The sequence below is a fragment of the Aythya fuligula genome, chromosome 3 (assembly GCF_009819795.1).
Source record: "Aythya fuligula isolate bAytFul2 chromosome 3, bAytFul2.pri, whole genome shotgun sequence".
In the NCBI taxonomy this organism is placed as follows: Eukaryota; Metazoa; Chordata; class Aves; order Anseriformes; family Anatidae; genus Aythya; species Aythya fuligula.
In genome coordinates, this window is record NC_045561.1 from 8,570,916 (window position 1) to 8,593,336 (window position 22,421).

Sequence of the window (22,421 nt, forward strand, 5' to 3'; positions counted from 1 at the left end):
CTAAACTTAGCATTTCTGAAGATGGATAGAAATTTTATATGTTAATGGTCACAGTGCTACTAATAATTTTAACTGGTAAACCATGTCTGTCCTATATAGGGAAAGATGTGAAAATTAGAAGTTGCTGCATTTGTTTCTTGTTTCTCTGGAGCTCTTGGTTCTGTGGTTGCCCTTCTACAGCATAAATTACACTCGTTATTGCTGTATTCAGAAGAAACTGTAAAATGTGGATAGAAGTGGTTAAAGTGGTTTGTAAATAGTCAAACATCCAGAGTCCTTTACCAGCTCAACCCAGTTCTTCTGCACTTAGGTAAATAAGTAGAAAGACTTCTTGTTCAGGCTTGCTCTATGTGAACCTGACTGTTTTGCTTGGCTGGCTACTAGGTATTCTCTCTATTAACCTTGCCACCCTTTTGTAACTGGTGCATTTAATTATCAGTGGGATGCTTTAAACAGGTAGGGGGACTGATAAGAGCAAGTAATCTGCTTGTTTGGGAAGGTTGAAAGCTACCATTGACATCTTGGCCTACCTGCTTGTCTTTGACAAGTGGGGCTCCGTGAGAAAATAACTCTGTAACTAGATAAGGTGCTGATAAAAGGCTGTTGTCCTGTGATGTGCCCCTGTAGCTGCGATCACTTAAAATCGTTTTTAAATTAATGATTTTTTTAAAGAAAGGGAGTGGGGGGACCCCAAGTCACCCCCCTCTCTCCGAGTACATTGTTTCATTAATGCATGCTAGTTTTATGATCGGAATACATTGTAGCCTGGCCACCCAGACAGGGGCATTGACTGCTAATATTAACCAAGAACAATAGTGTGGCCATACTGACTGCAGCGAGGATTACAGAACATAATGGGCCCTATCCAAAAATAATGCTAATACAGGACAAGCAACAGGAAGCAGCAGTAGACTCAGCATTGCTCGGCTCCCAGACAAACCATGGACTTACTTCACACAATGGCAACTTCAGCACATTATGTATTCACAGGACACTCATTATTCCAGCAGGTTGGCCAGATCAGAGATCAGGCTGGTTTATTGGATGCTTAAGCGTATGCATAGTTTGGATAGCGGTACTTTTGCGTCTGTCATTCGGCAGGAGGGCGGCGGTTGTGTGTTGCAGAGAAGCTCTTGTCTTCACTTACTGAATGCCAGGGAAAGTCATTCCTGAAGGTGCTCCTGTGTTCCTTTCTATGGCCGTGAAGCATTTACCAGCACTGACAGCGATGCAGGAGCTGCCCAAAGGGACGGCACAGTGTGCTGCGTGTTCATGTGGGCATGTCCCAATGGGACTCCTGGCTGGGCTGCCTGTCGGAGGTTCGGTCTAGCTCTTGGCCAGGGACTCTGAGGCATGAATTGCTGCGACTCCAGCTTTGTTTATGTGCACAGGGCTAGGACAGTAACAGCTGTATGGGGTGTTGCCTTAGTCTTATGTAGGCTGGCCCACAGAAGAGCGTCCTGATTATGCTGTGTTCAAGAAAGGGTCAAGAGGGTTCGGTTGTTTCCCATTTCCCAAACATGTCATCTCTGCATGAGGAGCCACTTGTGCTCAGCTCCTCCGAGGGACCGTTACGTTGTCAGGGTTTACTGGCTGACCACGGCACAGTGCCATGGCACATCTGCACAGGGGTGTTAGGACTTGCTGTGTGGAAGGAGGGGCGCCCAAGTGCCAGCCCTGCTGACTTGTTGGAAGTGGCTTTGTGACGAGTTGTACATCTGCTCAGAGATGCCTTCCTCCCTGGCCCTTGTGCACTTTGAGATACTCCTTAGTTTCTCCCTTCCCTTCTTGTCCTCTTACAGCTGAAGGGCGCAGGGCTTGCAGCAGCTCCTGGTGGTTTGCTGTGCCCCCTGTGACAGCCTCCTGGCCTTCTTCCCACAGGCGCAGGCAGCGCACGAGGACTGCTCTGAGCTGGGTCTGCACGGCTGCGTGGCTGGCAGAGCGTGAGGAGAGCACTGCTGAGCTTAACCTGCTCGCCTTGTTTGGCGGAGGAGGAGCAGGCGCAGCATCCAGAATGCAGACTTCCCACCGTATTTGTCTAGTCATGGTTTCACATGCTCAGCAAAGCTCTTGCATGGTTTAACCACAAGGATAGGAGGGAAAGAAGTTCGACTAGTTGCAGCCTCTTTCAGAAAGGAGGCTGTCCTTTCGCTAATAAGCCTGATGTTTCATTCTTGCTCTGTCCCACTGAATCGCAGAGTGCCTTTAGAAGCCAAAGTACAAAAACATCTCTTTTGGGTGGATGTCTGGATGAAGGGAGGGAAGAAGGTAATAAAGCAGGGAGCTTTAAACACCTGCTTACATGGAGCTGCTAATATTCCAGTTAAATAACCAGAAAAGAGATTGTGTTGCCCTTTCAGACCCCTAAAAGGGAATTTCTCTGACGGATTTTAGTCCTCAAAGCTTTCTTTGAGTTGTGTTATCAATGGACCAAGACTAAATCACGGTGGTTTGACACTGAGGAAAACAACTCTAGCACATGGGTGCCTTCTTTATTTTTTATTTTTATCCTTTTGGATTGTGAATGCAAACGTTTCCATCCTCTCGTAGCTCAACTCCTAGGAGTTTTGCTTACATTTGACCACGCTGTCTTCCAGTCCTCTGGACAGATCAGGCTGTGGATGTTCTGCAGACTGTGCCAGTTTGCCATTCCTTTCAAGCTGCCTTTCCTCTCAAGCCAGAATCCCTGCCTTCTGGTCAAGCTCAGGTTTACAGTGGCTAATTGGGTGTGACTCCGGAAAGTTCACTGCTGCCTTTTTGCCTAGGACATTGCTTTGATGGAGTAAGGTGCATGATGTGGAATTCTTGTGTCTGGATATATATTTATTCAAAGATGGGCAGAGGTCATCTGTGGGCATGGGAAAACTTAAACCTCCTCGCTGTAAGTAGTCATTCCTGAGATATCTTAATTGTTGATCTATAGAGTGGGGATGATATGCACTTTTTAAAAATCTCGACGATGCAGTCTTTGCACAGAAGTGCCTTTTATTTCGCGGGGGGGGGGGGGCAGGGATTGGCTAGAGGTATGTGGTGGCTGCACTGCTTGCTGCTCTCGTGGGGCCATGGGTTTCCGTGCCTTTTGTTTAGGAGTGTCCCACATTGAACACAAAGTCTTGTCCTTTCTCTGCCCCGTGCTGAGAGGGATAGAGCCAAGAGATTAAACTGCCATTCTTTGTATCTTCCCTTTTCAGGATGGGGATTCCTCATTTAAAATATTCAGATGAGGTGAGAGGGGGCACACAGAAACGAGAGAATTGCTCGGGTGGGTCTCTCCCCCTGGTGTTTTCTTTCCATCCAGCTAAGTAGAAGCATCTTCTCCCTTTACACAAACTGCTGTTGGAAAGTGGTCACACAAGTATCTAGCAACAGTAGCACTTAAAGCCAGGATTCAGCCTTTCCTTTCCTTAAGGGCTAGGTGTGTTGGTAAACAGTCCTGAGAACCAACCGGGAACTGTTGCTATGAGTTTAGACAAAATATCTTCCAAAACAATTATGCAAGGCCGAAAGGAAAACATCCTTAACTTTATTGGAAGTAGTGCAAGTTGCCATAATTCATTCTCTATATCATAATATTTTTTTCAAGCTTGCAGTAACATGTTGCGCTTCTCGGTGTTTGTAATTAAACCACTGAGGAAGCACCCAAGATAGGGTAATGGATGTCTTAATATGGCTCAGGAGTTAGAGTTGGGTTTTGTTTGTTTGCTTTTTGCCTCTGACTTGTGTAAGGACTACTTAAATCGGCTTTAAACAGCATTAAATGATCACATAGTGCTTTTTCTGTTTTAGGAGTCTCTTCTGAGTTGAGATACTTGTTATAGACGAGTCACAAGTAATGTCACTTCTATGAAATATTAACCAAAAACGGTGTGGCCATGGAGCCTTCCTGTAAAGGTTTGGGTGCATGTTGCAGCTTGCCCAGCTTTGCTTACTTTTTGAAGCATTTTCCCACAGTTATCAGTGAACGAAATGGAATCCTAGTCTGCTTTGAATATGAAACATATTTAGGCTATATTCCAAGCTGGTGTCCATCACAAACTAGGTTTTCATTCAGAGGCTGCATGCTGTGTCCAGTCGTGAGAAAGCAGTCTGCCTCAGCGCTTTTTTTTTTCTTCCCTCCCCTTTCTCCCCCCCAAGGAATTTGAGCTCTGCTTTACGCTTGCACCTTGTAGCAGCAGCTTACTCTCACGACTGTATTTTGGTTTCTGCTACAGAAAGGTGTTAAGCACTGCAGACTGCTACTGAGCACAGATACAATTAAGAAATAAACCTTACCGTGCACAGCTTCTATGGCAAAGGATCAAAGTCCTTCGTGGAGAGAGTTTATAGATGGTCTATTTTTGTTCTCACCAGAAAGATGTTACTTTTATTACCTCATTTGTAGTTCTTATTATATTTATCAAGTCATGGTGGGGGGGGGGTCTTATTTTTCTTTCATATTTTTCCTCAGTTTTTTTTTCTCTTGAGGGCTTTTTGGAGATTCTTTGTTTTGTGTCTTGAATCACTCTAAGTTTGGATATGGCTGGCTAAATAGCAATTTTTGGAAGATACAGCCTCGATACTATTATCTCGGGGCAGAGAGGGGGAGGGGGATACGTTTAATGCCTCTTGTTCTCAAGTTGGGATTGAAGATAAAGGTGGCTTAGATGTAATAGCTGGCATCCTTCCAACCCGTGGAGTCACTCTGGTTAGTTTATGCTGATGATTATTATTACTGGAGTGCTGGAGAGCTCATTGGCAGGTTAGGCTGTCTGTAAATGTGACACGGGGTGGATAGCCTGGCTTCCCTTTCCCTGCTCTTCCAAATAGTCTGATTTTAGCCTTTGTTTTACAATGCTGCTCTCTTCCCCCACCCCCTTTCCACATCCATCAGTTCTTCCCTCAGTTACCTGATACTTGTGGGAGCTGCGATGGCCCTCATGCAGACAAAGCTTTCAAAGGGGGTGCTGAAAAGCAAAGTCCCTAGAGATTGCGCTGTCAAGGCAGAGCACAGTAATCTTAGCAACACTTCTTGCTTTCAGGGTGGCTGGGGGCAGGGAAATCAAGACTACTTTTCTCTAACTAAAATTCTTTTGAAGCAGCTCTTGAGAGCAGGGTTTTTGTTTGGGGTTTTTGGATGCTGCTATGCCAGTTCAGTGTTTTCTCTCTTCCACGTGCAGTTCTTCAACACATGCTCAATTGTGGCTACAGCATGGTGTCAAAGGCTGGGCTTCCTGGCTAAGTACATAAGACGCATTAATGATGACAAAGATGAGCTATCCAAGGTGAAAGGTCTTCTAAGTCAGACTGGATAAGGTAGCTTATGGGGTTTCAAGAAGATCACGTTTGTCTCAAGTATAACCTATTACCTATTTATGTTTTCAAGTATTCTGTTTTAGGGCACAGACCAGAATTTTTTTGGAATTAAAGTTGGATTACTTTTTCTTTGTGTTGTATGTGGCTTTGAAACTGACTCTTATTCTTCTTTTGCAGAGATCCTACACGTTGCTTGTTGAGGCTTGGGATTACAATGATAACTCAACTAGTAAGTACCTGTTCCTCTGCTTTACTTTGCTCAGAGTCCTTGGTTTCCTGACTATTGAAAGGCCTTTAGTAGGCTACCCAGCCTACTGTGAATAGGGCACAAGGGGAGTGAAAAGCTCTCCTGCAGTCTGAATTATTCAGAACAACTACTCAGGGTTCTGCAGTAGCCTGTCCCCTTCTCATTGCCTCTAGAGGTTGAGTAACTTGCTCACTTAAGCACCAACAGTTTGATGCCTGAAAATAGATGCTGTTAATTCTCCCTTCCTCCTGAGGGAGAATAAAAGCCCAGGAGTTTTTTTGTGGGGTTTTGTCGTTTTACTTTTTTAAGGAGTGATATTTAGAAGCATAAATGTTGTTGACTAGGGACCTCTTTATAAACTGTGTACTTGTCAAAACTGAATGTTCTACGTTTAAAAAAAATAATCTTTGTAGAACTTGATACAGATATTGATCTAATGAGTGTAGAAGAGGAAGGGAAACAGAAACGATAATCATTTCTTCCTTGGGGGTTGCATGTCTAGGGATTTATATTCAGGGACTGAAAAAATATTTACCAGACACCACCTGGTAGAGCTGGCTGGAAATCAAGGGTGGGAATCTTTTGCCTGGAATGTCTTTAGTTGGTTTCGGAAACTTTGTGCTGAGCTTTTACTGTTGGCTAAGGGAAGCTGTGTTGAGTCTCTTGGCATAATGAACTGTTCTGTATATTGCCTACTGCTGCTGAAGTAGGTGGGCAAAGTAGCTCTGTTCTCAATGTAAGGCTTTAATAGCGTGTGGTAAAAGCCACAGGAGAAAGTATGAATAAGAACTCGTAAACTTGTGACGTTACAAGCCTTTTCCTTCAAGAAGGAATCAACAGCACTGTGGCCCATCTAACCCAAACAGCTTGTAGACCGCTTTGGACTGAAACAGACTTCACAGAAGAAGGCCCTTGTAGAAATGTGCATGGTGCTGTGGCTTTCTGTTTACATTTTAAGTGGCGGAGAGCAGACTGTTCAGGAATGGCTTCTCTTGTCCAGGAACCTTTCTGCAGATCTGCTTTGAAGATTTTAATAATATATGTGTGTGCATATATACATGGGATGTCCTATTTAGTCATTCGTTCAAGAAGAGAAGTCCTTTGCAGATGATTAATATGATCTGGCAGTGGCATCTGTGGTTTGCCTTACAACCTGCCATGTTCAACGCTTTTGCAGCACCTGTGCTTTCAAGCCCAACCCCAGCACAGTAATGGAGATGTCCGGGAAACTTCTTGGTCTTGATTAAATGCATTTTATGGAGGAGCAGAAAAGATTGCTTCAGCAGCAGAATTGTATTAAAAATGGAAGATGCCTGAATTCAAAATGAAGGTTTTGTTTACAGTAGGATCTGAGGATTTTTTTTCAGACTGGGTCTCTGCCACTACTTTTACTATTATTAGAGCTCATCTTTTTTCATGAAACAACAGCATTTCCAAAGCTACACAATGAACCCTTTCTTTGCTTTCATGTTCTGGAAGTACAATTGTCTTCAGACAAAATTGCCTCATTTCTCAGCAGTGCATTTGACCAAGTGCAGACATGTTCTTATGTACGTTCCTGATTTGCATTCCTGCACTAGCTTTGTTGTCGCACATCCATCTGTAGGTCAGGCACTTCAGTCACTGTAATGCACAAAGCCTTTTCTTTGTAGTGCATCACTCCTGCTATGGGAAAGCTGACTGTAAGTAAAGAATGTCTTGAAGAACTAGTTAAGGAAATAGAACTACACGATTGTCATCATATAAAGTGATGAGTATTTTTTTGATGCCCAGGATTTTCTTTCAACCTAATTACTGTTGAATTGTAAGAATTCCATGTGGTAGCTCTTTAAAAAGCGAGTTTAGTAGGCTTTGTGTATTTTGCAATAGTTCTAGCATCCTCCAGATTGTTAGGAGATCCTAGAGTGGCTGCTTCCTTCCCCCCCTACATTCCACTCCTCCTACGTTCCCTTTACCACATACTCTCTTGTCTCACTTCCAAGAGTGGCTTGCAGTTAAATTCTGGCCCTGTTGAAGTTGATGAGAATCATGCTTTGTTGGAGCCAATACTCAACGTAAATGGTTTTCTTACTCTGGTTCTTGTCTAGATTCCATCTTGCTACTGTTGTTTCATACATAAAGCTAATGGGGCTGACACTGCATCTCAAACGATGTCAAAGAGCTATTGTAAATTACTGGTATCAGTTGCATGTGAATTCCAGTCGGGCATAAGAGACTTCAGCACAATGTAAACCAAGCCATAGCTGGAAGTTGTCTGAAACAAAGACTTTCAAAAATAACTGTAGTGTTCTTGGCCACCCAAACTGCTCTTCTGAGTCTGGATTTTTTTTTGTGGTGTTTTTTGTTCTGTTTTGGGTTGGCGTGTTTTGTTGCTGATTGGTGTCTTGGTTTTTTTTTGCTTCCTGACACTGAGTAGTTACAATTTCCAGAAACTAGACCGCTGAAAGGGAAAGGTGGGCAGTTGAAATAGCTGTTCATTGTATAAAAAGACAGATTAATAGCTTTGAAGTTTAGCCACAGTTAAGGCAAACAACCCTCTGACAGCGAAGTGCAGAGTGGAAGCTAAAGATGTACAGAAGGCCTCTCTCTTCCACTTCATCAATTTCTAATTGGTTAATGTTTCCGCTAACCTTTCTATCAAAGCCTGGGATTCTGAGTCGGGTGATGTCAAGGGAATTATGAAGATCACTTTCTCTCAAGCCTGGCTGAGTTCTTGTTTTATTTACTTAACCAGCCTGCTGCTTTGGGATTGCTCATATAAAACTTAAAACGCTGTTGGTGCAGGCTAAGAATGGAAGAGTTGTTGCAATGCCTTCCCTGAAGTCTGGGTCAGCACACTTGTGTAAGTGCGCACTGACAGGTGGGAATAAGGAAGGGTGGAGAAATTGTTATGCAAGAAGGAACATGCCAATACTTCATTGTGAAAACTGTGGGTGATGGCTAATGGAAAGGGATCTGAAGTCTGTCAGACCTTGACTTGAAATGTATGGTAGTAGCTTTATAGCATGTATCAAACGCAAGACATTTTAGCTGTGATTCAAAGTGAAACTACAGCTGGCTTTCCTCTGGGCCCTCAGCAACAAGAAGTTCAGTGGACTAATAAGGATGTTTCCATTTGTGTTCAGCCAGTGATTAAGGGCTCAACAGAACTGGTGGCTGGAGTGAGATGTAATAGACATACAACAAGGACATGCTTCCTAATGAGCTGACAGATAGGGGAAGAATGATAGAGCAGAGGCAAGATCTCTTTTCCAAGGTGATTGTTTTTCTGGTGCCAAGGACTGAAATAGTTGTCAATGTTACATTCCCCCCAGAGAACAGGAAAAGACTGGAAAAACAAGCATGTGTGTGGTGGTGGGGGGGTGTTGCAAAACTAAGTGGAGTGTCATTCCCCTTCTGCCACTTAAAGGAGAAAATGAGAGAGCTGATTTACTCACAAGAAACAGAGGATGTCTTTATGCACAGACCTGGTATTTGGGGAAATGCATTCACTTTCCAACTATGCTGTAGATCGGGGTGTAATCTTGGCAAGTGCAGCAAAGCCATCTCCAGCACGCATGAGTGGAACTCTAATCGCTTGACTAGCCCCATTCAAGGCGGATAGATATGCATCTGCTTAAGTACCTCTTAGAATTAGTTAGTAATCTTGTTGATGAGATCTAAGAGCCTTACACCTGCACAGTGCAGGGCATGATATTGCTCTGGATATACCAGTATGGAAAAGTCCTTAGGCACCTACATTACCTGTGAATGGGATTTAAATTAATAAAAGCCTGCGTGCGTTTGAAAGTCTTAGACGTAGATGTGGGGTTGGGGGCTTAGTGCCAATGAATAATAAAGACTGATTTAAATGGAAAATATTATAAAACCAGAAATACCTGAAAGTGCATAAGAAGTTGATGCCCTTAATTTCACACTGTAAACACTTGATGAACGCTGCAGGCTTGAGCCAAGAATACTCATAAAAAATCAGTAAATGCTTACTGTGTGTATACACGTATTGATGCTCTTCTGTGGTTGTGCAGCTAATGCTTTGACTTAACTACCCTCGAAACTGTAGGCAAGCAGGCAGGATTGATAATAGGTATCTGAGGCTTGCAAAGCGTGTTTGGATGTTCTCTTTGAAAGCAACAAATCAAAGGTCCTTAGCAATACGTTTAGAAGTATTCTACATGAAACACTGCCTGTGTGTTGTGTTCAGCTTTATGTAGCAACTTCATTAGTCTTCAACTCTGCCTTCCATAAAATCTCCAATCTTTCTTTTGTAATTGTCAGAAGAACAGCTGAACGTCAGTATGCTTTAATTCTTCACACTTGAATGTGCTTGTACTTCATACGCTGCTTTGTAACACGTCGTTGGCAAAGTGCCCTTCTACCTAAATTTTTTCTGTCGCTGGATTGTGCTCCTGTATACAGAACAGTGTAGCCTGGTACTTATTTTTGTTTTTGTACGATGTCTGCAAGGATATTTTGGCTGTTTTATGATAAACTTTCACTTGGCAGTCAAGTGCTTGCTAGCAGCAGGTCGTAAGGCAGTGTCAGATCATTTAAGTCACAAGACCTGGACTATGAAGTGAAATACCACAGATATATACAATGTTCCGAGCTAATGTGAAATATTATTATTTCAAGCCATAATTTAGACAGTTGTATGGCTCTGAAAGCCAAAAACCTTTTGCTGGAACTAAATGTCAAGTACAAAGTCTAAACTTTGAAATGCTCTATAGAAAGAAGGGGAATGTATAGCAAATATATGCACTAATTTGAGTTCCCTGCCTGGAGCTCCAGCGATCTTGACTTTTTAGTGTCAGCTAACATCTGAAAGAAGAACTTTCAAGGTATTTCTCAGCTGAAGCCCAGTGAGATCGCTGATGTCAACAATGCCAAAGTTGCTCGTTTTCAAACTAGTGTTTACATCGGAGTCCCAGAAGGCTGCAAACTTTTTGTAGTGCTTGTGTTCAGCTTGTAGACATTGCTTTATTAGGCTATTGTAATATGATTTTCTTGTAAATATTCCAGTTAAGAACAAAAGCAGTACCAGCAATGGAGAAGTAGAGGAAAGCAAGTTATGTGCTAGCCTACTGGAGCTAGAAGTAAAAGCAGCTGAATCTTCTCTAATCACTAACTGTAGGATTCTTAATGGGTGCCCTCACACTGAGAAGGGGTTAAGTGATTGGCAGGGACCTAACAGTCCCTTTGGACTTCAAGCTTTGTTTGCTTTGATAGGTATGTGTATTTCAGTTAATGGTCTGCAGCTCCAGGGCAGTCTTATTGCGCTTTCTAAAAGAGAAAATTAATAAAATCAACTGGCCGCCTCAAAGAGTCTTGTATGTGAAGGTAGAGACAGACCTGTGATGTGGGAGGTGACAATACCTAAACGTAGGTGTAACTCTGCTGTCTCTTCCAACATCTAGATCCTGATCGCATAATCGAGAAGGCATCTCACTCTGGCATGATCAATCCAAGCCGCCAGTGGCAGACACTGAAGCATAACGCAGGAGTTGCCCACTTTGAGTATCAAATCCGTGTGACTTGCACAGAACATTACTATGGTTTTGGCTGCAACAAGTTTTGTCGACCAAGAGATGACTTCTTCACTCACCATACCTGTGACCAGAACGGCAACAAAACCTGCTTGGAAGGCTGGATGGGACCAGAATGCAACAAAGGTTTGTGATGGGTGCCCTAACCCTAGATTATCAGCAGTTGTGGATAGGACTTGAATGCTTCATATTCAGGCTGAGATTCGGTGATCAGTTTGCCCTGATAACAGGGCTGAGCACTGATGGGACAGTGAGTAACTTACTGCACACAGAACTAGGGGCAGGAGAAGACTAGTTTCTGCCTTGTTTTAAAATCTTGGAGAGATCTGACTAGTACTGGGTACTTAACAGATGTGTTTCTCTGAGTATCCACATCTTTGCCCTTGGGAAGAAAACCCAGCCCATTAACTTCAATCGGAGTTCTGCTGCTGACTTCAATGGCAGGATTTCCCCTTTGGTGCAGAACTTCAAGACAAGCAGGAAGGAGAGACTTGTTTTAGAGCTGACCTGGCAAGTGCAAAGCTTTGGTGTTTGAAAAGTCCCAGGGTGTTTGTTCTACCTGAGCTGATGTTTAACATGTTTATTAGGGAATGGCAACTTCCGAAGTAATTTCAGAATGAGAAAGCATAACTCTGAATAGGAACAGACTATCAGCATGTCTTGCTGACTGAGTTTACCTGCAATTTGAATAGACGCTCGTCTTAACATCCTGTCTGTTCAGAGAGAGGTCTCAAAAGTAAACCCAGAGTTGTTAAAAGTTGCTCTGAATTAGATGGAAAGATGGGGAGAGTGGGCCAGTTGACCTGCAGAGAAAGGAAACTTGTAAACTGAGAGTGATTTGCAGCTCTCTAAGGTGAAATGCTTTCTTTTACATAGCACTGCTCAGAGTTGTTTCTATGTATGGTTCCTCTGTAAAGCTAGCTGAGAGATTTTGTATCACAGGGAGTCACCTACCTTAGCTTTCTTTTCTAGTAGACTTGTTATGAGGGACTTGTTAAAACCTTGGATTTAGTAGGATTACAATGCTGGTTAGAGATTAAAACCTTCCCACGAGTGTGAAGATGCAAGAAGCAGGCAGCATGCTGATACTTTTTTTGTGTGTCTTTTTTTAACAGCTATTTGTCGTCAGGGATGTAGCCCCAAGCATGGTTCTTGCACAATTCCAGGAGAGTGCAGGTAAATGCTCCCCTCTCCCTCCTTGTCCCCTCAAGTAATTAAATGAGCGATGCTAAACACAATAGGATTGTGGAGGGAGGGTATTTTTGGAGTCATGTTTTTTACCAAGGCAAATTATTTATGCTGACTAGCTCAGAATAAGGGAGGGGGGGGAGTAGGCTTTTAATGCACTGATAATTTTAAGAAGCTTTTGGTTTGTGAACTGGTGGCATTTTGGGGGGAGCGGGGAGGGATAAATCATGTGAATGCTGCCTAATGAGCACTAACTAATTGCTTCTGCATAAATAGCACAAATGTTTTGTGGGTTGTTTTTTCTCTTTTTTTCCCAATATCCCGACTAATAAGCTCTTTTCAACAACAAGCTTGAAGTACAGTGTGGCTTTTCTCTCTTCTCCCTTTCACTCCTGTTTCCCCCCTTCCTCCCTCCCACCCCTGGTTTCTTCCATCAGTAGGCAAAAGTCAAGTATTCTTTAGAATAGGATTAGTTAAATCTCTCGGTTCCTTTACCATTGTGAGCCAGGCTCCGAGTGCTGAGAGGTTAATAGCTGGGATGAAATCTTGTCAGTAGGCTCTGATGAATGCAGAATTTTGCTGCTGTGCTTTGAAGTCCATTCTGTCCTGGCAAGGAGACAATGAATAAGCAGAGTTTATCCATAACCCAGCAAGTAAATATTTGGAACACTTCAAAATACACAGTATATATTTATGGCTCAGGGAGGTTTTCTCCCTTACTAATACAGGGTTAATGAATATTAAATATGGATATTCTTGATCAACAAATGGGTTGCAAGTTGTTTCATGTAACCCATTATCATGTCTGTTCGTATGTGATAGGGAACTGAGCACTTTCGAAGGATATCCATCCTGTGTAGGAAGGGTTAAAAGTGAAGCTTGGGTATTCATGGGTAAAAAAAAAAAAAATAGTCTGAAGGAACAGAAAGTCGCTTTTCTTCCTAACAAACATACTGGTGCATTCCCCATTGCTGGAGACCTCTGCATGAAGTGAGCTGCTTTTCTTTCTAGTTAAGCTGTAGTTCAAACATGAATTAAATCTGAATTGTTTGACAGACGATGTTATATAAAAGGTCAGCCTTAATAATCACAGTGTTTCGTTCTTTGTCTCTGTAATCTGTTTTAAAACAAGACAAAATTTTGTCCAAGAACACGCTTGAAAGAAGGTAGGAAGTAACTTCTCATCTTCCCCAAGTAATGTGACAAAATGAAAATTAAGCCACAGGATGGGCTGTTGTGGGTTAAGTGCCTTAAATGTTTAGCAGTACTGATATATGGTGGTTAACCCCCAAAACACTGTATCTATACCTTTTTAAATTTAAAAAAAAAAAAAAAAAAGCCTTCCAAGTAGTAAGTATTGGGGGGCCAGATGGTAAGAGGAGTATATCAGTCAAGGCTACCAGTGATTTGTGCTTCTGTCATCAGAATAAACATGCCTTGTAGGGGTTGCTGTCTCCTAGTCAGAACAACAGGCTTTGTTTCCAAATTTCTTTCTTTCCTTTCTCTTTCTAAGTCTCTTACCTCCCACTCACTGCCCAGACATGCACTAGTGCTCTTATTTACTTAAGGTGCAACTTTCCCACACTTGATTTGCATAGTCTTGAAACAATGCTGTCCTTCTGGTGCTTTCAGATAACTTCTGCTTGCCAAGTTAGACCAATATCTTTAAAGTGAACACAGAAACAAGATTTTATTCTCTTTTAAGTTTTGATGAGTCATATAGCCTGCATGTTATAAATGCAACAGAGTTTAAAAATAACATCCCAGCAGAAACTGCTCTGGGTTCTGGTACAATAGACAACTAGCAAACATTCTTAAAATATCCTTTTCCCTTTTGGTGCAAGTCACTTTCTTTAATACAGGCCTGCCAACAAAACCAAATTTGCTCATGAATCATGATACAAAGAAAGTTAAATTTAAATTTCTCATGAGAAACTACTGCATACATATTATTAAACAAGAATTATTACCATGGATCTTGTTCTGGAATTGATACCTAGCTTCATAATAAGTGCCCGTAGACTTTATCCAATTTTTTCTTATACTTAGATGCTGATCTGGGAGAAGAAAGTCGTATTTCTGGCTCTGAAGCTTATGGTGTTTTTTTTCCCTGTATCTGTTTTTTTTTTTTTTTTTTTTTTAACTGTTTTTCTTTACACTTTCTTTAAAGAAAGCAATAAAAAAAAAAAACTTTGTCAGAAAGGAGTAAAAATCTAGATTTTGATGCTTGTTTTTGCAGGTGAGGTCAATTAGTTTTGCTTGTGTGCAAGCTCACAGGCAAATTGCTTTCAGTGCAATACAAATTAAAAGGGCATGTTCTTAATTTTTTATCCTTGTACAGGAAATACAGTAAGAATGCACAGAAGGATTTTCCAGGAGCTACTTGAAAGAAAGTCAGATCAGGCAAAACAACCTCTTTCATGTTCTTTGCACACAAAGAAACATAAGCTAGGACTAGCTTTTTCTATACATAAGCTATTAAGAGTTTCCCATTGACCTTGAATAGGTTGCAGTTGAAATAGCTATTTAAAAAAAAAAAAGATTCATTAGGATGTAGTTTATCACCTGAGATTTTTAGAAAGGAAGTCAAACTTGCCACTAGCTGTCTGTGATCACCCATTGGATAGATTCCTCTTGCTTTTTCCCATGAGAAGAAATTGCCTGTAAAAGAATGATGGGGGGTATTATAAATAGAAAGCTTAGCTGACTTCTGTACAGTAGAGGTTTATTTTCATAATTTAGTGACAGCTTATTGCATAATTGCTGCTGATCAATTACTCCCAGGCCTGCTAATGCAATACAGTACCTCCGCAGACCTTTGCTTTTAATTCCCAGTTTGTTTTCCTTCTGTTATAGATCAACTTTAATTTGAAGGCTCCTTTGTCTACTTTGCTAGCGAGAGCTAAGTAAAAGCCCAAATGAAGTTTCTTTTAGGGGAGCTTTACTATAAAAGAGCATATTCCTTTTAAGTGTAGAATTCAGGTAGCACGTTGATAGTGGCAATAAATGCTTGATAGTAAATTCTTCTCCAGGTATGAAATTAAAGTCTCTTAGAATTTGATGTGTTTCAGTTATTACCTGAAAAGAGGTTACTATAAATCAAGTTCTGAAATGCACTGACATATGATCTTCTTTGAACGCATGCAGAGTGCTGGTGTGTGCGTTTTCTTTAATCTCTCTCTGAGTGTTCCAGGCTGTTTTCTGGGTATGACTTCTGGTTCAGAGTGAGGTTAGGCTCTAATAGAGCAGAGAACTCCTAATGCTCTGCTGCTGCCTTGCCAAGGGCTCAGAGTTGGTGGTTATGGCTTAGCCGATCATCCCGCAAACCCAGCGTGGCTGAAATGCCTGGAACCTTGTATTTATGAGGATCTCTGGAAAACTATTGTTTCCATGGACTGCTCCCCCCTCTCTCCTCCCCCCAAATTTATAATGCACCCTGTCAAAGCCCAGAGATTGATTTGTAGTGCACACCCACCCTCTCTGCCACATTTGTATGAGGCTCCAAAAGAGTATTATTGTGCTGAATGGCCTCATGCTGATTCTCTCAGAACAGTTATTCTTTTGTCAGGAGGCCAGCTACAGAGACCTTGGCAAAACTACTAAAATGTTTGTTTACAAGAAACCATCAAACAAACCTTGAATAGCTTCTCCCCAACCTCCCCAGCCTTTCTCCAAGCTTTGGAGTTCGACAGTCCTATCTATGCAGAGCAATTCTAAGGGGTTTGTTGTATGATTTTTTTTTCCCAGTTGTTTTCCTCTTCTGAATTTATTTATTTTTTTTTCCTATGTTAAACGAAGGTGTCAGTATGGATGGCAAGGCCAGTACTGTGATAAGTGCATTCCACACCCAGGATGTGTCCATGGCACTTGCATTGAACCATGGCAATGCCTCTGTGAAACCAACTGGGGTGGTCAACTCTGTGACAAAGGTATGCTAATCTCATGGATAGCCAAGTGTAACACTTCAGTTTCAACACTGGCAGACTTAATGTGGAGAGAGCACATGCAGGAGCAAGGGAGGAAGCCTCCTGAAACGTGGTGGGAGGTTTTTGTCCTTTGGCTACTTAGCTGTGTGTCCTCTGCTGTTCTGGTGGTGTTAGCATATGTGCTTTGCTCTGTCATGTCCTGCTTGTGTGTGCAGACATGTTCTGTAAGGCTGCGGAGCAATAGAGCAAAGCACACAATTGCTAATGTTTCTGTTGGTTTTCAGCCATGGCTTTTTTAATGCTCCTCACCTTTTTGCAGATCTGAACTACTGTGGAACCCACCCACCCTGTTTGAACGGTGGTACCTGCAGCAACACTGGCCCCGATAAATACCAATGTTCCTGCCCTGAGGGTTACTCGGGACAGAACTGTGAAATTGGTAAGTGTTTGATGCAGCCCTTGAACTGCCACTGATAGTTTGGTCTTCCCAGCTTTTAATGGCTATGCTTGGATGTATTTTAGGAGTTTAGGGGTAAAGTCTACTTCTAATGTTAACTATGATGTCTGGGCTTGCTAAAAAGATCCAGACTTGCTTGTTCATGCTTCCTCATGAACAGTCTGTATCTCTGCACATCAGCCTTCTGCTCACCAGGGAGATCATTACAAGTTCCCTAGTTTGGCTCTGATTCAGACAGGTGCAAGTCAGGGGGTTGGTGAGTTAGCACAGAGGATGACTTCCTGCTAATTGTAGTTTTTTGATTCACTGCTCACTCAGGAGGGCAGTACATCAAGGGTGGTGATGGTATATCCAGAGCAGAGGCATGTAGTGGGAGCAAGGTTGGCTTCAGGTGCTATAGTCTCTCCCATGACATACTTTATCCCGCCACAGCGGAGCATGCCTGCCTCTCTGATCCTTGCCACAACGGGGGAAGCTGCTTGGAAACGTCTACAGGATTTGAGTGTGTGTGTGCGCCTGGCTGGGCTGGACCTACTTGCACTGATAGTAAGACCTTTGAAAATTAATTTAAAAATGTGCTAGCTTGTCTGTTGAGATCTGTCTCTCTAATTCCCAGTAAACATACAGGGCAGCCTACTGAACCGTTCCTAGCTTTAGCATCAGTTCTTAGCAGCCATTTCATATTATGGTAGACCCTCTTCTGCATGTACTGAGGTTTTTGTTAAATGTGGGGGGAAAGAATGGTCAATGGCTTCAGGAGAGAAGCAGAACATAAAATTTGGGTAGTGTTCTGGCAAGTTGTTAAAATACTATTTTGGAAAGACTGCTTTGTATCAAAATCTGACTTCCACTTCCAAAAGGCCAGGGGTGTTAAGTTTCTTCCATTGTACTTTGAACTCCCCTGTCATACTATTACTTTTATTTCTTTTTCTTTTTTTTTTTTTTTTTTAAGGAGTTTTTTGCCAAAATTGGAGTAGACCTAGAAATTCTGTGCAGAAGTCCTGTTGTCTGTCTTGTCCTCAGGACAAATCCTAGTAGCAGCAACCATTTATCATTTACTGACATTTGCCTGTTTGGTAACAGAGCTAAGCTTCTCCTTGTTCTGCATTACAGATATTGATGATTGTTCTCCAAACCCCTGTGGTCATGGAGGAACTTGTCAAGATCTAGTCGATGGATTTAAGTGTATTTGCCCACCTCAGTGGACTGGCAAAACATGCCAGCTAGGTAAGAACTCCTTTTTTCTTCATCCTGTGTTGCTCCAGGTGCTGGCGGGAGTGGTGGGGAAATGCAGGAAGGTTCATTGTCCAGCAGGCAAGGGTACTCATGCACTTTATTTCAGGCGTGTTTATAGTTCCGAAGCCTAAGAAATGTAGAAAAACTAAACTTCAATGTTTGCAGGACCAGGGCCTAGAACAGTCTCAAAGCACAGAGTGGCTTCTTCCTGTTAAAGTTCTTTTTGATGCATGCTGAAAGAAATAGTTAACTAAGCCTAACAGAAATACTTGAAATCATAAATGTATTGAAGTGGGGAGGGTGTATGCGTGTGCCTTCCAGTCCCACCCCCACATGTATTTGTTTCTTCAGCCTGTGAGAAAGTTGCTGTATCTCTTCAGCCATGTCAACTCCTCCAGGCCAAGGAGTTCACAGCTGGGTTCCAAAATGTGGATGATCTCACGAAGAATGAGCTGTCCGCATTCTTTACACAACACGCTAATCCCAATGACCAGGCTGCAGCACTCCTCCTTCAAAATGCTGGACTGAGATGTGTGTGTGTGGGGGGAAGTTGCTCTTAATGAGTGGCTGGGTAATTATCAAATAATTAGCGTAGCCTGTATGTTCTAATTGCAGAGAAATTGAAAGAGACTTCAGAGGCTGATGTATGATTGACTTTTGTTCGTTCAAGTCACGCTAATCCGAGCTGTATATTGCAAGTTCTTTTTAGATCTGAATGAACTGCTGATTATTGCTGTGAAAACAGACTGTAGACTTTTTTCTTCTCCTCCTACGCTACAAGCCCTGCATTTGGCCATTCACATTGTTTTTCAGATGCGAATGAATGTGAGGGCAAACCCTGTGTCAATGCCAACTCCTGCAGGAACCTGATTGGCAGCTACTATTGTGACTGCATTACTGGCTGGTCTGGCCACAACTGTGATATAAGTAAGTGTCTATATCCTCGGGTTTCTTACAGGTTAATTGTGTGTATACGTATATACCCCACTGAATTCTAAGCTCACATTTAAACATCAGGCAGAGTCCCAGCAGTTGATGTTTTTAGAAAGGGAGTAGTTGGTGTGGAATGAAAATACACAATTTTATCAAACTCATTAGTCCATAACATAGCTATATTCCGATAAAGCAAGTAAAACAATGATGTGAAGTTTCACTACTTCTAGTAAAAGAATTGGGAAAGGTTCCCACCCATTATAATAACCTTATCTCAAGGAAGGCATGCAGGAAACTTGACAAAAGGTTTATCTAGCTGCAGTTTTAAAGAAACTTGAACTCTATCTACTGTAAATAATTTTTTTGCTTTCTAACTACGCTAATTTTATTGCAGATATTAATGATTGTCGTGGACAATGTCAGAATGGAGGATCCTGTCGGGTAAGCCATTCTTGTTTTATTTTGGCTTGCTGGAGACTTGCAGCAGTAACTAAAATATTTGAGTCTCAACACAAGCAGTGTGGAAAATAGCAATTAGCTGGTATAAATTGTAATTTCTTTGCTTTAAGGGGAGAGGTTATGGCACGTTGGGGCATGTAGGGCTATGTGTAGAATAGCAAAGGCAGAAAATATAACTGCAATAAAGTACTCATTTTCACTCCCAGTGTCACCAGTGAATGGGCTTCTTGTACAAACTATCTGTTGTAAATATAGATATTCTGCTTTAAGAAGTAGATTAACATGTCCTACTCAGAATTCTGACAGTAAGCCATTACTGGCTGGTGTACGTGTATAGATGTATATTTTTTTCTGCAACACACTCCCCCTAAATATTCCTTCTTTGTTTTAATTTGAGCTAGTTTCTTATGTTGGCATCAGACATTGTAGGAGCATGTTTTTGGACATTTTTTTTTCTCCTCTCTAATGAGAATATGTAAGGAAAGAGGAAAAAAAAATTAACTTTAAACTTTCTTGTTTCTTCCCAGGACTTGGTTAATGGTTATCGGTGCATCTGTTCACCTGGGTATGCAGGAGATCACTGTGAGAAAGACATCAATGAATGTGCGAGTAACCCTTGCATGAATGGGGGTCACTGCCAGGATGAAATCAATGGATTCCAGTGTCTGTGTCCTGCTGGTTTCTCAGGAAACCTCTGTCAGGTAAGAAGCATGGGTGAAAAGCAGGCCCTCAGCCAGTGGTGTTTCTACCAGCACTTTGGATCTGTAGACTGAATACCTTGCATCCAGTGAACCATAATATAAGTTGTGCTTGATATCATTGTCAGTCTGCCAAGAAAGTGACTGATTAGTATATATTGGGGGGTGGGGGAGAAACCAACAGAAAATTCTCATGGGCTGCTGAAGATTCTTTTTCTGTTGAACAGACTGCAAGTGTTTGCATGTCGGGTTTTGTTGCATGCTAACTATTAACTTTCAGGGGCTGTTTAATATCAAGACTGCTGTCTGTTGAAATAGTTGCAAGTCTAACTAAACTCTGTGCGTTATGAACAAGTCATTGAGGCAGTAGATAAAAAGGTCAGATTCCACAATGTCTGCTTGTCGTAGTGAGGGAAAGCTATGATAAAACTTCTGTCTCACTCAGCCTTTCCCCTTTCTTACCCCCCTCTTTTTTTTTTTTCCATTTTTATTTCCCTTTCCTATTTCTGCACTGCTTACAGCTGGACATAGATTATTGTGAGCCAAATCCTTGCCAGAACGGCGCCCAGTGCTTCAATCTTGCTATGGACTATTTCTGTAACTGCCCTGAAGACTATGAAGGCAAAAACTGCTCCCACCTGAAAGATCACTGCCGCACAACTCCTTGTGAAGGTTTGTGTTACCTTGCAGGTGAATGGGAATGACAGACAACAGTTTCTGCCTGTCCCCTGGCCAAAGCTGTAGCGCAGCTGCAGTAGGGGAATGAGTGGAGCAGATTTTGTATAGAGAGTCTGAATTTTGCCCTGTGTTTTATGCCTCTATTTGTGTGAAAAGATGAGTACTATTTGTAAATAGCAGCTCTTTAAAATATATGTAAAGCGTAGGCTTTAAATAGGCCACTTTACTGTATATATTCTTGGCTGTGGAAGTGGTCCAGCTAACTTTGGATAAGACGCTGATTATTTTATGAACAAATACTTGGTGTTGTGTTTTTACCGTAAAGCTGTAGGCATATGCCTGTCTTTTAAACTTCCATCACTGGAAATAAAGATGTTGCTATTAATTTAAGCAATCGGATAGAATGGGCAATCCTCGCTCAGGTCTCTGTTTTTTCTACAGTAATTGACAGCTGTACAGTGGCAGTAGCTTCTAACAGCACACCGGAAGGAGTTCGTTATATTTCTTCAAATGTCTGTGGTCCTCATGGAAAATGCAAGAGCCAAGCAGGTGGAAAATTTACATGTGAATGCAACAAAGGATTCACTGGCACCTACTGTCATGAGAGTAAGAGCTAAAAAGACGTTTTATTTTCCCGTACTGTTCTTGGAAAACTATTCCATCCTTTCCTCCCAGATTGCTTAAAGGTTTTCTTCTTCTAACACACTGAACCTTGGAACTGTGTTAAGTTTTCATATCCTGGTTGGGCGAGGCAGATCGGAATTTGCTAGGCCTTGGGGAAAGTTCACGCTAATGAACCTTCTGGCCTTGAATTGTATATTTTTAAAAACCTTATGTATACAAGGTCTGAGGTATCTAATAGTGGGGTTTAACAAGGATCTTAAGGACTCCTGCTTTCTTACTTTTACTTTTTAATAGCAAATTGCTGAGTGGTGGGCTCACTGTTTCATCCCTGAATTGTTTTTGAGGTTTTTTTCTTATTAACTTTTATCTTGCTTACCCCTCCTCTCAAAAGGAGAAGTGGGAGTAGCAGCAAATAGTCTTCAATGAGAAGATAATTTCCAGTAGCTATACTCCCAGTTTGATGTGTGTTGTTTTTTTCTCTTTTCTCGTTTCCTCCAAACTGTTGCAGATATTAATGACTGTGAGAGCAACCCCTGTAAAAATGGTGGCACTTGTATTGATGGCATCAACTCCTACAAATGTATTTGTAGTGATGGATGGGAAGGAACGTATTGTGAAACAAGTAAGTTAACCATTCTTTGCAATAAGAACTCTTAGAGATGTATCAGCAAAGAATGGCCCATACTGTCTTTTAGACAATAGCAAACAATGAACTTTCCTACAAAGGCTGCAGAGGACAGTGTCATCTTTTTTCCACTGAGTCACATGTTTTTGAATGAGAACTAAACCCAAACTACCACAACACCCTCAGAGCAGAACCTGGCTCTCCTACCATTCAATTTTTTTGCTGTACCCTTAACTTCCTGTAAGAAACCCTTAGTGTAGAATATACTGTTCTAGGAAGGGCATATCTATATGTCACGTTTGTGTTTCCTAGTCTTGAGGATGGAAGGGGAGTAAGCACTCAACTCCTATCCTCTGACTGATAGGATAGTTTACATAATAGACCTTTTCACTTCTTGTTTACTAAAACAAAATGAAAAAAAAATGGAGGAACAAGGTGAAATGTTCCTCACGTCTATGACAGTGCTTAAAGCTTTAATGTACTGACCTAAGTGTTTAATCCACGACTGAAACTCA

At 41.8% G+C, this 22,421-nt stretch overlaps 1 protein-coding gene across 1 annotated transcript in view; it reads left to right on the plus strand.

The window, feature by feature from the left end:
* Positions 1-22,421, plus strand: part of JAG1 (jagged canonical Notch ligand 1) — a 36,514-nt gene that overhangs the window by 6,483 nt on the left and 7,610 nt on the right. The window contains exons 3-15 of the mRNA XM_032184633.1: positions 5,470-5,521; positions 10,954-11,208; positions 12,198-12,258; positions 16,069-16,199; positions 16,516-16,635; positions 17,086-17,199; positions 17,767-17,880; positions 18,703-18,816; positions 19,217-19,263; positions 19,809-19,982; positions 20,501-20,651; positions 21,099-21,263; positions 21,790-21,903. Of these exons, the coding sequence (XP_032040524.1) occupies positions 5,470-5,521; positions 10,954-11,208; positions 12,198-12,258; positions 16,069-16,199; positions 16,516-16,635; positions 17,086-17,199; positions 17,767-17,880; positions 18,703-18,816; positions 19,217-19,263; positions 19,809-19,982; positions 20,501-20,651; positions 21,099-21,263; positions 21,790-21,903 (1,612 nt within the window). The remainder of the gene's footprint in view (positions 1-5,469; positions 5,522-10,953; positions 11,209-12,197; positions 12,259-16,068; positions 16,200-16,515; positions 16,636-17,085; positions 17,200-17,766; positions 17,881-18,702; positions 18,817-19,216; positions 19,264-19,808; positions 19,983-20,500; positions 20,652-21,098; positions 21,264-21,789; positions 21,904-22,421) is intronic.